The sequence below is a fragment of the Cyprinus carpio genome, chromosome B8 (assembly GCF_018340385.1).
Source record: "Cyprinus carpio isolate SPL01 chromosome B8, ASM1834038v1, whole genome shotgun sequence".
NCBI lineage: Eukaryota > Metazoa > Chordata > Actinopteri > Cypriniformes > Cyprinidae > Cyprinus > Cyprinus carpio.
Genome location: NC_056604.1, coordinates 8,849,221 through 8,866,258, shown reverse-complemented (window position 1 = coordinate 8,866,258; position 17,038 = coordinate 8,849,221). Strand labels below are relative to the sequence as shown.

Genomic DNA, 17,038 nt, shown 5'->3' with positions numbered 1-17,038 from the left:
ATATATATATATATATATATTGGTAACAGTGCATAATAATGTTACTTTTGATCAAGTTAATGTATCCTTGCTGAAGGAAAAAAGTACCAATTTCTTTTATAAAAAAAAACTAAAAAATACTGACCTTACTGATTTTACTGGTAGAGTAATTGTGAGATATAAAATAAAAATTAATGTATGAGAAATAAAGTCACAATTAAGTACAAAGTTGCAATTGTGAAATATAAAATCACTTAAAAAAAAAAGATTTTGGGTTACATTATGAATTAAATGAAAATGAAGATAATATGGCTTAGACTGATGAACATTTTGTGTGTTCTGTTTTCTGGAGAAGCGAAGAAGTTTCTACAGAGTTCTGCAGACACCGATGCCGTGAGGTCTGACACACAGGTAATGTCAGCCGATTTTATCATCTACAAGATGTCTATACCAGCTCACTCCCTAGTATACACTCTTAAAAATAAAGGTGCTTCACAATGCCATAGAAGAACCTTTTTGTCTTAATGGTTCCATAAAGAATCTTTAATATCTGAATCTTTAATATCTGAAGAATATCTGTTTCACAAAAGGTTCTTTGTGGTGAAAGAAGGTTCTTCGGATTATAAAAAGGTAGGAAAGAGATGGTTCTTTAAAGAACCTTTGACTGAATGATTCTTTGTGGAACCAAAAATGGTTCTTCAATAGCATCGCTGTGAACAACCTTTTAAGCACCTTTATTTTTAAGAGTGTACCCTATACTGTAAAACTGTGCGTCTGTATTTTGCTGTGCCAGGCTGGCGACAGCTGGAAGACACAGGAATCTCCCGCCCCCGTTCCCCCACTCTGCTGTGCTGGAGCCTGCGGCGTGTTGGCGTGTAGCCTGCAGTGTGTGGGCTGTCTGGGAGGAGTGTGCATGTGGAAACGAAAGGAGCCCCTGTAAATCTGGGACATCCCAACGAAGCGACGTCAGACCCCGCATATTAGATGACAACACTGGCAGCCACCCCAGGGAACGCTGAGATCCCACGCTCTCTTGGAACTGCTGGAGCTGCATGGAGCCAGTGGCTAATGCCAAGCTAACCGCAAGGTAACGCTTGTGACTAACCTCAGCAGCACTTCGTGGGCTAGTAAAATTGCTAGGGAAAACATGAACAATAAAGTTTGCAGTACTACTCAGAAAGAGCATTAATAGAAATATTGGTTGGATTTCAGAGAATTGTTGCCATTTAAGCTACATTCTGTATCATATGGATAAATGCTGACTCATTCAGTTTAAGCAAAGCTCTAAATATTTTGTGGTTGTTTTTTTAACCTTTCAGCCATTTATGTACATGGGTATTGAGAGGACAGGAAAAGATGAAGGAAATGGGGGGGATAAGTTTGTGAAATGATGTGAACCAGATTTGAAGAGGTTCTCCTATAAAAGTCCCGAAACTTCAATTCCACTGCTCAATTTGAATTAAGGTAGCAAACAGGATGTAGAATTTCCATTTGAATTTGAAAGTAAAATAGTAGAATGGAAATTTACACAATTGTGTTAAACTAAAAAAGACAACTCTAAAAAGCCTTTAAAGTTCGAAATGCCACCTAGGTGCCACAAATTTGTCTTTTTTGCATATTTAATATTAATAATATTAAAAAATTTAATATTAACTTTTGTGGAACAGGGTGGAAGGCCACTTAATTTCCCAGAATGCATTGCCTGTTTTGAATTTATTTGAACTGCAATTCAGTAATTTCCTCTTCCTGTCATTCCAATTCAAAGTCATACTCAAAAACGCTAAAAGGAAGTCAAATCTTGAATTCTGAATTTTGCCCAATCTAGTGTTGGCGCACAAGAGCTAACCACAAGGCCATGGCTCAAACACATGTACATGATTGCTTAAAGGATGTCAGCAACAATTGGAGAGAAAAAAAGATAAAAGAGAGAAAATAATGTCTGTTTTCCCCATGCACATTTTTTATAACCCAATAGAGGGTAAATAGCCTTCTTTGGAGGAAAAAAAACTAAACAGAAGGTGATTGGTTTATTCCTGTGCTCATGTTTGTCAGCGGCTTTGGGATGGTGACAGAAAGTTCATTGTCAAACAATGTAAATGAGGTCTGAATGTTTTACCCTGAATTACAACCTATCATTTACTCTGTTTACTCCAGGCTGAATGCGGAACACATCACAACACTGAACTATGTGAGGAAGTGCGTGTTCCCTGCAATCACTACAGTTGTTAATTCCTGCTATTCTATCAGACTTCTCCCCTAATACCCTGTACAATTTTGTCAATTTTGTGGCGTGTTGCATGTGTTGGGTTGTTTTAATTCGGCCTTATGCTGTTTTTAACAGGAAATGACCAAACATGGAAAGCTGTTCATGTTTTATTTCTACAGCATCAGATAAACATGGCGCATGTTTGACATGGAGGTTTTTCACATGTTCAAATCGGTCTAACACTTACCGAGGTGTTTCAAACCTCAACGTGCTTTTGCAAACATCAAGCACAATGAATTTTTCATGCCACTACATCTGCTTTTCCCTGCAGTTTTTCATCAGTATGATGGTATGAGTTCCAGCACATCTGCGAAGGAATGGTAAGATGTCTGTCTGGCTTTAAATCACATGCCGTTGTTAATTTGCTAGCGGGTGGAGCAAGCTGCTCTCCGGTCAGTATAGAGGCAGAAGTCATATACGGCTCCGTATCGATGTCGGCTCAGCTTGACGCTAAGGATAGCACGTGCTACGCTTGGCAGCAGACAGCGGACACTGCGTTCGGGTCAGCAGCGTGACAGATGGTTGGGTGCTCGGCGTGCGAGTGGGCTGTGTACCTGAACAAGCAGTCGCACAAAGCAGCTTTGATGTAAGCTACATAAGTGTTAAACACAGAGTGAACTGATAGCAGCACTGCCGCCTGTGCCAAGCCATTAAATACCAACAATGGCATCTGCGGATTGGGCAAGAAGGGGAAAATAATGAAGCAAAATGGCAGGCGACAAAGCAGGCTGGGAGCGATAGCATGTGCCGCTTGCTTTTCTGCTACACAGGGAGAGGCCTAAACCACAGGGGGCTGGTGCGAGGGGGGTTGGCGCTGTTTCTCAGAAGCCATTTTTAATTGTGCGGTAATTATTTACTGCTTGAAGAATATGAACAGAAGATTATCTGCAGTCGCTCTTTTTCCCCCTTCTCCTCATCAGATGGAAAATCACAGACGCAATCAATTCACGGCCCTGCTTGAGTGTGTCTTTTTTTCTGCCGTATCATTATAAACACAATTGTGTTCATTTTCACGCAGAAAAGGATCCGCCGATCCCGAGAACCAGACAAGTATCCAATTCTTTTTCCCTTTCGAACCGCCGCTCAATCAGTCTTTTCCATTTTGCTTTGTGCTGATAGCCAGAAGCGTTAACACCTTCTTAATGTATTCCATTAAAAGTTTTCATTCAATATGATTCCTGGCTCACAAGAAAATCACTATTACTCCCTATAGGCTATGTGTTTATCCTCACTATTAGCACAGAACGAGGTGTTGCTGAGGTAGCAACACTGGGGTGGGGATGTGTGCATTTAGAGTAGGGGATTTTCAGCTTGATTCAAACCTTTAAAAACAAAGGCTTTCCGCTAAGTTAGCAGCATTGCCATCTGCTTTATTCGGCATCTCGACACAATCCTTGCGGTAATGACTTCTGAAATGCTTTCCCCACTGAGAGGAATGTGATAAAGCCGTTTCTGCTGACAGTTTACATAATCGCTGATAAATATTGGCCCACTGTTTTTTTTTTTAATTCACAGAGTGTACAGGAATAAATTATTGACATTAGGAATGCAGAGGAATGACATTATTTCTATTAAAAGGTAAGGTTATATTTAGTTCTTTTCTTACATGAAGATCATATTCAAATTTTTTTGGGAAACCCTACTATGCCTTCATTATTTATTTTTGCTATTTTCCAAAATACCATTTTGTTGTTTTACCCTTGCTCAGACCCAGACTTTCAATTATAAACTATGAAAGTCCACCATAAACATTTACATTTATTTTATTTGTATTTCTCTTTTGAATAGACTATTTTTATTTATTATTATTTAGATACCAATCAAGCACATACAGTATACCATGAAATATTTAACAATGTTTCTTTAGCAAAACAAAGGTGATGACCAATTTCATTCCAAAAGGTTTAAAATGTAATTTGAATCATAGAATGAATGATTGTTTGAGATGTAGTGGAAATGAAACATTGATGCATGTATTTCAACTTTTGGACATTGTTAGCAGACTAGTTTGTATAGTGAGTTTAGAGTGCACATAGTTGATGAAAACATCCATATGTGTATGACTGCATTAAATAAAAGATTGAACCTCAGATCTACGGTGTACTGCGAGTACAGCTAAAGGTCAGAAAGAAGATGATGAGAGAGCATGTGTGTATGTAAAAGTGCAAGGAGAGGAAAGAGAAGGACGGATAAACAATCTGGGGTGGCACTTTGGCAAGCGGCAGTAACCCAGGCTTGACAGGGTAAGAGAACAGTAGTGGCAAACGGTACATCACTGCATTGCGTCTCATCAAAGCAGACAGGAGTGGGGGAAGGGAAAAAAGCGAAAAGAAGAAGCCTGTCTATTATGTGCAAAGGCCCAAATCTTCTCACCTTGTCGAAGGAGCCGTCTCTCTCTAGCTTTTCAACTGCCATGTAAAAGGCTCTCTTGTACGTCAAAATTCTTTGAAAAGCTGAGAAGTGACTTCTCGTCGACGTCCATACCCTATAGATTAAAGCCAAGCGGAGAGCTCAGGAAGGTTGTGCTGGTCAAATATTTTGACATGGAGGTTCAGATACAATCTCTGATGCCCCGCAATCTATTTTGAACCCAAGACAGCAGCTAATGATTGCAGCAGACAGAACTCGCAGCCTATAGCTCGCTCTGCTTTTACAATGATCAAGAAGCGATTTGTTAGCTTAAAATTCTGAACTGGGAAATTGCACCCATGGGATCCCAGAGCAAAGAGTGCAGTACAGGGAAGAGTCGTATTTGTGATGCACATTGTGTTCCTGAGCCAGAAGAAGGACAGAGCGGTAAGAGAGTGAGTGATCCTGGTTAACGTTATATTTTCACAACCGGCAATTTAATAAAACATGTTCCATTTAGTGTATGCGAGGATATCCCGAGACTTCAGTGAATTTCCCACATGTAAAGACTGAAAAAAGGAGCATGTGTCAACTCTCATGACGACGATTCTAATGACGATTCTCTTGCCCGACCATCTGACTGCCTGGCAATGAAATCCTACAAAACCTGTGGTCAGGAGCCAAGAGTTTCTCTCTCTCTATTTCTCTCTCCCCCCTTTTGTCTAAAAACCAGTGGCTTTAGGCCTGGCCCTGTTTTAATGAGATTATCCAGAGCAAAGTGTCACTAGGTAGGATATAAAATGGAGGCCATTATCTGGCATTATTTCTGAGCAGCCTCCCCATCCATCTGCTTACCACCCACATAGTCACTATGGTGGGATTAGAACTCTGATTAGCCAGGGAGTGCTGCTTAAACACCTCTATGTCCTCTTTCTCTCTCCTCCTTTTCTCTGGGCACTGTAAACAAAACAACAGCCCTTCTCACCCAAAGTTTCCAACTCCCGAATTGCCCTGAAACTGCAGTCTGACCTGCTACAACTGCATTAAACAGACCTAAAGAAACAATTTTAGTTTAAGACTTCATTTTTAATTTGATTGGTCCTATTTGTCCCATTTTTTATGTGAAGATACATGGTTGTTGATTTTGGACAGACCTTCAAAATGCTGAATTTTCTAAAATGACTAATATCATGATTTTTGTTACATTTTTATAATTTAGTTTATTTTTTAAAACACAGTATTTATATATACACAAACAAATCATTAATGAATATATAAATAAATAAAAATATATAAATATATAGTTTTGCATATATATATATATATATATATATATATATATATATATATATATATATATATATATATGGTCTATTCAATCTTTTCTCAACAGCTATTATTTAAATATGCAATTAATTCTTGTAAGTCATTTCATTAACATTTTTAATCAATTGACAGCTGGGTTAAAAGATAATGACCCTTCCTTCCAAAGTTTTTCTTTTTAACCTATAATACCCAAGACATTGTGTCTCTTTTGTCTTCACTAGACACAGTTCATTATGTAAATCAAATGCAGTTTTCGTTTTCTTTTTTGTTTTCTTTTTTATGCCCTTATTAGTACCTGTGATTTTGTCTCGAACCAGCTTGCAGGACTCAATCTCGCCAATGCTGCCGAAGAGGCTGCGGAACTCTTCCTGGGTCATGTTCTGGGGCAGGTAGTTGACAATGAGGTTTGTCTTGCTGTCGTCATTAGGACCGCCAGTCTGCATGGGCGAGGGGCAGCTGCGGCTGTTGCTGGAGGGCCCGTTGGCCGTGGCAGAGTTCGGCCCATTTGTCACCTGAGGCTCCATGTTGCTGATTATCTGCAGACAAAAGAAGAGTTAAAGAATATTGCATCTGAAAAGTAAGCAGTTTATTGACATATCTGATTTCCTACAGTATATATTAAGTACTTAATCATTTAAATACAATTTGTGGAAGTTACTGACATGTCAGATAAAGGGGTTTGGAATAATCTGGTGTATGTAACTGCAACTGCAACATTTAGCTGCGAAACCTCACAGACTGACTCTAAATAATACAATGCATGACACACTTACTGAAAAACTGTTTATGCATCTCTAGACTTTCAGTAGCTTTCTTCCACCCTCCCTCCCCCTCACTCCATCACTGATATTTTTGAGTTTGGCTGTGCGTTTTGATGGTTGGCTCAACTTGACAGGGTAACAATGTGAGCCCTTCAGCATGGAGCGACTGTCATGGTGAACAGTGTTTGCCACTGGTTTAGCCGTGCGCTTTTAAGAGCAGGTGTTTGAAGAGAAGCTTGCTGGCCCTGGGGAAGTAGGAACAGAGGAGGCCCCAGTCTGTGCTGCTTTTCAGCCTCAAACTTTTTATTTCAAGATTGTTCCACACCGCAGCTAAATGTATTCATCCATTTGCATAAAGGATGTTTGTGTGTGAGCTCATGTGTGTTTAATTTTGTCACCCTACTCTATTTGAGGGGGCTGGGTGACATCTAGAATCGTGTCATATTCTGACTGTCACGAAGGTTGAAGATATGCACGTGAGGGAGCGTGTGAGAGAGAGTGCAGATTGGGGGGAAATCTTCATGGTTGCGAAAGCAACGTGCCATGAGATCTTCTCAGGGGAAGAAACAATAACTATGTCGATCAGTGGTGCATGTTGAAAACAAATTTTAATTTTGCACCTTTTATAACACTAACCTGACCTTTTCCAACTGTCTGGATAGCCATGGTGAAGCCTAAAACGGTGTCCTAACCAGACATGATGTGACAAAGCAACACTACATTTTGTTTTTTTCATATCGGGTAGCACCGCTGCCATGCTGAAATATTATTGGACCAATATTTTGAAGCAAGAGTGACTGAAAGAGGAGGAATTTAAGATAATACTCAACTGATTGACTATGGATTTTTTTCTTTTTTTGCATTAGGCATTTTTTTTTCGCATTTAGTGTAGACAGACAAATTGCAAGTTGCTCTAATCTTTAATGAGGACTTTCACTTTCAGACAAAATCTCAGACCAAAAAGACAATAGAAGCAAAAAACTCTAAAAATAAACAAATAAGAATTAAAACAGCAAGCATGACCTGATTATAGCTCGTTCTAATCTGATTCTGTAAGTCAACCATGTTTAATATTCATTTTCTCTTCCTGACTCTGACTGGATCAAGATCTGCACTGAGAGGGTGAAGGAAAAGCGCTAATGTTTCCTGCTGATAGATTCAAGAGTGGAAAATAATAGAGATGAGGAGGAGAAAAAATGGATCTAAGCTGAAATTCAGCTGCACTTATTTTTAGCTCTTCAAAAAAATACTCTGTATCTGCACTCTGAAGTTCAACTCTCCTTTATCAAAGTGGGCATATTTAGAAAGGTTAACAATTTTTCCCCATCTGACACCACGCTAGTGTTTGCACTTGGAGTATTTTTGAGAAACACACAGGCACAGTAAAGAGGATGCTAAAAACAAAGCTATTCAGTTGTGTATGAAGCCATCAAAAATAACTGCCTCATTTCTCTGCTCCCATAAATGTCTAATCTATTTACTTCCTTAATGCATATATATATATGTGTGTGTGTGTGTGTGTGTGTTAGGGCTGCACAATTAATTGAAATTAAATCGCAAAGGCAGTAAATCACAATTAGACAGAAGCTGCGATTGTCATGCATATCTTTCAGTGAAGCACAGTTCTGTGATCAGGAGTAAATCTCGATCCAAATGCCAGAGGGCGCTCTCCTGCTGAAATTCCTGCTTTCATTGATTCAACGTGACTAATAAACACACGAGTACGGCAATATATGGTTTATCTGAGTTCTTTTTATTAAGAACTGCTCCTCCTGAAAGCAGGTGATGGATATATACTACTAATCACAGAACCGGCTTTACTGACAAAATGTACACGACAATCACGATTAATCACGTTCGATTAATAGTGCAGCCCTAATGGGTGTGTATGTATGTTTGTGTGTGTGTATATATATATATATATATACATATATATATATATATATATATATATATACACTGTATATGTGCGTGTGTATTTATTTAAGTTACACTTTGATTCTGTGAAATGGTTACAAAAAGGGCAGATGCAGTTGCATTCTCCCTTTTTCTGGATCAATTACTGTGCCTCCATTTTTAGTCTTTTTATACGTTCACATTTTTTCGATGTGACAAATAGAAAAAAAGCAACCGGCAGCCCATAGGAGGCTCATCTGCAAAGCTCTCAGGATATGCATGTAAATGGATCCTGTTCCACACTTCTCTGCAGCAAAGAGGGATGGAGCGACACAAAGGGACAAAATAGCCATCGCCACAGCAGGTCTTGATTGATGTGTGTGTGTGTATGTGTTTATTTCATGGTGTTTTTATGTGTGCATGAAAAAGGGGAGACTTATTAAGTCTGTTTGCAGCTCCTGCTGTGCACTGTTCTTTCAGTGGGGAAAAAAAAAGAAATGCTCAAACCTCATGGGATGAGAGCTTTGAATATTCCAGAGAAGGAACAGATGAAAGTGGACACCTTTCATTCTGATTCCAGGGACCTGTTGTGTCTCGATGGCCAATTAAAGACCTGTCTTTCCTTTGTAATTCCTTCACTAGCTCTTATTATTTTCCTGCAGATGAACTCCCCTCGTTGTCATATTGAGAAGGGTAATTGTTCCTTTACACACTCACTATTGCTGGACATTTGCCCTAGCTGCTGACAGGGGTCAGACTTTTCCTCATTTTCCCCTCCTTTCTCTTAACTACTGTTCCTGAGTAGTTAAAGATTAGATTTGAATGCGAAATTGGCCATTAAAAATAACCAACCAAAAAAACAAAAACAAAACAGAAACTCTTTGCTTCATGTTGCCTAGAAATCTGTCAATAATTTAATCAGGTGCTGATATACAACACTGGGAACTTTTACTGTTTGTGATTTGTTTCAGATTTTCTCATTGTCCAAGTAGGTGGAGAGAATTGACTGTCTTTCGGCCAACTGATTCATTTAAAAATGCTGAATCATTTAGGAACAAAACATTGAACTGGATATGTTTGTCATTGTATCACTCACTCAAGCGATTTGTTCAAAAAAACTTTTCTGTTAAAGAACTTTATTAAAATATTATTAGAATGTTACATATATTAAATTAGGCTATTATATATTTTGTAACATATTTTTTCAAACATTTTTTAACAACTTAATTCATTAAGTGTCATTTTTTCAGTAGAATATGTGAACCCTGTTATATTGTGTATTTTATCTCAGGTTGTATACTTAATTGACAAATCAACATCTACAATTTTAACTATCCATTTTATTATATACATGTTAAATAGAATAGCTTTTGGACCTGTCAACAAACTCAAACACATAAAAGGGCAGAAAGCATCTATGATTAGATAAAAAATGGCAGTCTGCTTCTCTGACTCTCTTTTTTTTCTGTTTACAGCTAGGTTAGCATTGACCATTTAGCGTAGTGGTCACTTGCTAGCTGAACAACAGCTATTGATATTGCGAATGCTAACAGATAGCTTTCTCCAGGTTTTGCAGAGCCTAGGTCTGTCACAAAAACAGGTGTGATTTTAGTGTTATCTATCAAGTAGTATAGGGACATTTAATGTGTGGCATTAAAAATTTGCTTTCAGCACCTTTAACTTGGATAGTACAGTATAAACTTTAGTTGTCTGGATGCTTGCTAACGCAGAGCCTAGCTGGGTGTATCTGTTTGCGCTGTAGCTGTAGTAGGCAGGGAGACAGTTAGACAGACAGACAGGCAAGGCGAGCAGACAGGCAGACATGCTAAGCCATCACAAAGGCCTTGGTGTCAGCCGGGGGACAGACATCATCTTCCCTTTGATTCAACTGAACAGTAGCCCCAGATTACACTCCTTTATTTTTTTCAAACGCAGTGGCAGATATGCCGACTGTTTCTGAACGCTGCTCGGCCCGGCTCAGGCTACGAGCGTGTGTGTGTGTGTGTGTGTGTGTGTGTGTGTGTGTGTGAATGCAGGAAGGAAGAAGCTCTGCCACTCTGTCTTACATAAGTGCCTTAGAGGATGTCAAGACGGGGATAAAAATACAGGTTCAACCAGTCCAATGTCCCTGAGTCACGCAGAGCCAGAGGTGTGTGTTTGTGTGTTCACAGCACTGCAGATAGATGCATGTCAGTGTGTGTCGCTGATACCTGCCATTTCAACACTGCACTTTAATAGCCTTATTAGCTAAGATGATAAAATGTCAGGCTTCTATTATGATGTGTGCTTTTACTGGTAATGCTCTCCAGTTATTACTGGAGCCTACACTCCTATAGATGTCTACTCTTATTTATGTTGTCCTGTGAGGGCTAAATCTATGAGAAAACAACACTGGTAATGATCTTCAGGTTCAAGTATAAGAGGAAAACATTTTTGTCTTGCAATCCAAATACAAAATGTATATATTTTTTTACATAGTAAAGTGATTCCTTAAGCATATATGCAGTATTTTGCTAGTAGCACAAGACATTGAAATGTTGCACATACATTTATACATATTGACAATACAACTCCCATCCATAATATGTTATCAGGTAACACCCCTAATAACAATTACAGTAATAACACTAATAATAACTTTCATTTAAAACATATTATTACACCTGTTTCACTCTACCCCTGCACACACCCTCCCTCTCATAGCACAACTTCATAGCAACAATATGGCTATTAATGGGGTTAAAAATGGCGGTTAGTGGGCAGCAGTCTCCTTACCATCTTTGGCTGTGTCAGCAGTCCCTTCTCAGCCCAGCCCTGGAGCTGCGGCAGGTCTGCCTGACGCCACTGAGTCTCTGTCGATCCCTACGGGAGGGGGGCAGGGTCAATATTCAAACATGCCCATTTTCTCCATACCAAACAAACACTCCTGACGGTCTCCAGGCACACTAAAACACACAGGTGGCTTTGATTTGGACTCAAAAAACACAATAGTTTGAATTTAGTTGGATTTTATATATGCTCTAATGGAAATGGGTGCTATAGGGGCATGCGGAGAACAGGTGAAATATAGAATGGCCTATTTGCTGACGAAACTAAACAATTTTTTCACGCTCCAGGCCATAGACAAATTTGTGTAGGATATAGAAACTGCAAGTGGTGAAAAACAGCAAGCCTCCGACTGTAGATTTAATATCATGGGTTTTCCGACAAATCCAGCTTCGTAAACAAGACCTTAGAGGACCAATACCGAGGCTGCCGCAATCACAGCTTGAGCCGTGGAGCTAACAGCGAAAACAGCCAATTTAGGAAAAGAGGGAGACTCTGAGCGTGACCTTTCTGTTGGATGGATGGAATAGAGGAGGAGTGTAATAGGAGGCATCCAGCAATACATGATGGAGGAGACACTTCTGCTTCGGAAGGGATGGAGGGGGGCTGGGGGGAGGGGCTCAGCGTCCTCTGCAGATCTTTAAAACGTTTGGGTAAGTGCCCAGGTGTCGGGATCTAGCGAAAAATTTACTGTCAGTGGAGGAGGGAGAGAAGAGAGGGATGGGGTGGGCAGGTGGATTGCTGACAGCTCTTGGTGTAGTGTTATCTGGGGCATGGGTCTGTAATTTAAAAAAAGAGCCTCATGGGATGGTTTTATTTATTTTTTTAATCTCAAGTGCCACCTTGGTTTTAGTTTTAGTGAGGACCGCAGGGTGTAACAAAACACTTTTATTGTTCTGGTGATGAAACATCAGTGTACATTCAGCTTAAACGTGATGTGTATTTGTTCTCTAATGAAACAACATATCTGCATGAACCAGTCCAGAGCTTTAGATCAACATGCTGAATCGTTCAAAAAACAAGAAGCGGGATGACACAGCCAAATAATGCATCAGAATTTTGGTGCATCATTCAAAGTAAGGTTTAAAAAGTGCTCACTGTTACTCTGGTTACAGAGGACAGATCAATGTCCGCGGGTGACAGAAGGAAGAGGACAGACTATAAATGAATTCATCTTCTGTTTTCACTGACCTTTTCTCAAAGCTCACAGGAATCAAAAATGGAATACATAACAATGGAGAAATAGCCTTTTGTTCTCTTTCTCTCTGTCTTATTTCCTTCTTTTTCTACGTTTCTTTTGTTGAGAATATAAAACTACTCAAACTGCTGTTGTTCATAGCAATTAAACAATGTCAGCAAACACGTAAATTAAATTAATGCTTGTTTCTTTAAATCATTTGTCAGATGTGCTAGAAGCGCAGTTTGTAGGATGAAAGGTAAGTTATCTGAAGGCATTTCCCTTGATATATTTACTTCTTAGATTCAATTTTTGACTCTCTCTTTCTCTCTCTGTCACACACATAAACAGAAACACACACACTAAATGTAGATGCTCACAAATACACTGATGAGAAAGGATCACTGATAATCTGCCTTTTTTCTTCTACAAAATATCTACCAATATTAAATACCCTATGAAATCCAAATGAGAGTTTTGTGGTATTAGTCTACTATGTATGTTAGCTTTGAGGCCATCTATATGCTAATGTTCTCCTAAACATTGACAAAATGACTTTTAGCAGATATACGCATTTAAAAATATCTTTCTCTTCAGGGAAAATGGACTGATAATGTTGATGATATAACATGTTATAAAACATTCCTGTTTTCTGTTAAGGCTAATACATTAACACATCAGAAAACTGCAGCTGACAAACGACTTCATGGGGGTTTTAAAACCTGAAGAAAAACTGAATCTCGTTTTAGCTCAGCATAAGTCCGCCATAACTTTAACCACAGTAGCCAAGGCAAAAATAAATAAGTAAATAAATAAAAATAAAACAGAGATGTCACCTCACCTTCTGACATCAAAAAAGTCTCCCACGCTTTTCTTTTTTGCTCATGTAATGGTCAATAAATCAGCCACCTTATCCATGGTTGTTTGACATTATTGGTCAAACAACTCGTAATTAACCCAAACAGGAGCCACACTGGACTTGGAAGCATCTTGCACAATCATTTCCATGCACCTACAGCCTGTATCACACAAACTTGCGGTGGATAATTGACATCACAGAGGTGCTGTTAAAACTGAAAGTGCCTGCCACAAAATGGAGGTCACCCTCAGCGGCTATATATATATATATATATAGATAGATAGATAGATAGATAGATATATATGTGAATGTATGATCTTGCTGTTTTTGCCACAAGCACTCATGGGGTTCAAAGCCAAGGAAAGGAGAATTTCATCTTGTTCTTCCACTACATTTTCTGTTTACTCATACCTCTCAGGTAGATGTAGCCGGGGAATAAAGTTTTCCTTCAATAATTTTTTAGCTCCTTTTACGAAACAGCATGACCCTGGTAAATAATCCTAGACAAAATCCCCTAAAAACAAATTCTCAGATTGAGAAATAAACAAATTTGTACTTAAAAGAGTCTCCGGTTGGAGGGTACAAGTCTTCTTAATGTTCGCAGAGGTTGCTGCACTTGCCCGAGACTCCAACCCTCCTGTGCACTGAACTGCTGGAGGGGATGTGAGCTGTCAGAACCCATTCAGGTACGCAGCTTCATACATTTCTTGTATCTTAACGTCAGGTCAGTAAAGTTCTCTGTGTGTATTGATTTTTATTTTTCTCTCCCTGTGTTTTGCGTGGGCTCCCCTCCTCAGTGGGACACCTCCTCCAGAGCCCTCGGGTCAGACTGCCACTCTGGCAGATCAATCAGGGCAGTAATGTGGGACGGCATGCGCCAAGACTGCTCCGCTCCGGCACCATCGATCCGCATCTACTTTACCAAATGGATTTTTTCTTCTCCTCCCTCCCTCCCTCCCTTCTCTCATTGAGTACCTCTCTCTCCCTCTTATTCTTCCTCTGAGGGACTTCGAATAATAAATGCCTCAGTATAAAATAAATTTTTCATTTAACTTTTGCTTGACACATTTTCTTCTTCCCTCTCTAGGTGAAGTCCGGTTTTATGTTACGCCAGATCGATAGAAGCTTCCAAGGCAGTTCTCCCATAATTTCTATGCCTTTCTCCCCTGGGGGATGGTGATGGGCCTGGTCCAGCGGATAGCAGAGGACCACACCCTGATCACATTACCCCATCATTAGAGCGAGCCTCATTTGATCAGTAATGAAGGCTGCTGTTCATTTGGCCCATGCATCGTGATCTTTCTTAGCGTCTGTTTCTCAGAGATGGGTTCCTTGCTCCCATCTAAAAGTCCCGTGAATATCTCAGAGGAATTACTCTGACCTTTTGCCGTTCAAAGGCGGGATTCGTTTCCTGGGTTGACTCAGGGTGACTGTGTAATGACAGGTCTGTGGAGTAATAGGTGAGGTTGAACACAGGCCACTGCAGAAACATAAACACTCGAATGCCGAAAGCCATGATCACAGGGATTTGCAAATTTATGATGCTTGAGCAGTATTATGTTAATAAAGAATTAGGATTTTTAAGCAGTTCAATTTTAGGTCAGCAGATTGTAAATACATTTATAATGTTAATATGTGATTTTCCTAGCTTCAGATGATATAGCCTACCATGTATAATAAAGCATGTCTTCTCTTTTAAAAAAAATACTACCCAGCTTTTTTTAGATTGTCCAAATTGAAATAATTTAATAAAAAAAAAAAAATCAATTTTCTTACTTAAATGCCTGGATAATGGAGAGATGACTGATTGTCTGAGGGTTTAATTGCTTGAAACCATTATCAGAGATTTTAAATAATGAAAAAAACATGAATACAGATTGACACAGCAAGCATTTGAGGTTAAGCACAAAATTTTGGTTCTGAATTCTACAACTCTTGTAAGAAAAGAACGAAAGGAAAAGGAGGAGATTAAATGAAAAGAACTGGAAAGATGATAGGAGGAGAGAAATGTGAGGGTGTATGTGGGGGACGGCAGCATCACTAACACATGCCGTGTTTTTCCTTTGGGCTACAGGTCTGGTGAAACACCTGCATCTCTCCCTACCCACTCTACCCACCCAAATCTCACAACGTTGACCTCATCAGCTGACCCCACTCTCTTTCTCTCTCACTCTCTCTATCACCCGTCACTCCTTTGCAGTCCCCCCCTCTCTCTCTGGATGAATGGCTGTATTTTCTCTCAGTGCGTGGGATCTCCTTGGCCTTAAATTAACCTCTCTCGCAGATCTTCTGTGGAGACGAATTAGCGCCCAACGTGACAGTGCGGCTAATGTGTTGGTGAGGGTTCAGCAGAGTTTTCAAATAAAAAAAGGCAACAAAAAAAACTAAAAAAAACCTTCAATGCTGTGCTGATGAACTGCAATGCAAAAATGAATGTTTTCATGAAGTAACACAACTGCGGTACATGCTGATAAAGATGAAAAAACAAACAAATGCGCCATAATAATACAAAAAAAAGTCAAATAGAGCTGAATTTCTCGACTGCATATTTGCATTTTGCATAATCCACAATCTAGTCCATGCTGCCACGGGGCCGCTGGCTCTGTTAGCCGCTGGTAGCGGCCCAGCTCACTGCCAAGGCGAGCAGAAAATTGGTGAGCATCTTGATTCAGGGATGACACTTAAATTTGTGTGGCTCCAGTGACCAGTTCTATCCTCAGGGTCCGGATGGAAATATGAGAGAGTTTGGCCCTCTGCCTGCTCATGCACGGCCCACAGGACTCGTTTCCTTTAGGCAGTATGGGGTAAGCGGCCTGCTGGGCCTGGCTTTGCGCGCATACACACACCCAGTGGTGTGCCACTGACATAGTCCAGCCCCTGGCCATCTCTGTGATATCTCCCGTGGACACGAACACTGCTTGTGACGCGGAGAGGCCTTCACTATCAGACTTGAGGCTCTTGTGTCATATTAAAGAAAATTTACGGGAGAGTATTTGGTAGATTTGTCTTTAAAATCGCTCAGATCTGTGTTACGAAACACACTTTAGTGCTAGGTGATGATCAAAGTGAGACAGGGGAGTTCTTTGGGTGTGTGCATGTGTTATCCTTGTCTGTAAACTAGCCTCGGACCACGAGTTGATTGTCAGTGACAGGCTCAGAGATACACTGCCCACCCCCACATGCTCTTTCTCTTTCACATACCCTTCCGCTCACTCTATCTGACCCCTACATATATTATAGATATTGCACTAGTACCTCCCACCATCAGGGGACTTCTGTATTACAATAAAGGTGACCTTGCCATGTCTGCATGAGGAAATTTCTGAGCAACACTAGGAGTGGGCGATATGACCAAAGTATTACATCAAGGCATGAGTAATTTTAAATCACATAATGGTATATATATCACAATATAGTTATTGTTGTTGGAAAAAAATATATAACTGACCCCTAAATACTATATATGAAATATGTGAACAGTTACATTCATAAAATGCTATCTGTGAAAGTGTTTTATATATATATATTATTTAATAAAATTGCTTGGTTTATACACACACATATAACTATGTACTATCATAGAATATTTGTCTTTCTAC

General features: G+C 39.7%; 1 protein-coding gene across 10 annotated transcripts in view; it reads right to left on the bottom strand.

Moving 5' to 3' along the window:
- The window catches only part of LOC122138228 (ELAV-like protein 4), a 78,616-nt gene that overhangs the window by 34,333 nt on the left and 27,245 nt on the right, over window positions 1-17,038 (bottom strand). For 7 of the 10 annotated variants that reach the window (XM_042729547.1, XM_042729542.1, XM_042729544.1 and 4 more), the window contains 2 exons: window positions 11,353-11,439; window positions 6,216-6,456 (listed from right to left, as the gene is read on the bottom strand). In XM_042729547.1, the coding sequence (XP_042585481.1) occupies window positions 6,216-6,456; window positions 11,353-11,439 (328 nt within the window). The remainder of the gene's footprint in view (window positions 1-6,215; window positions 6,457-11,352; window positions 11,440-17,038) is intronic. The other 3 variants (XM_042729550.1, XM_042729552.1, XM_042729551.1) reach the window with 1 other exon arrangement.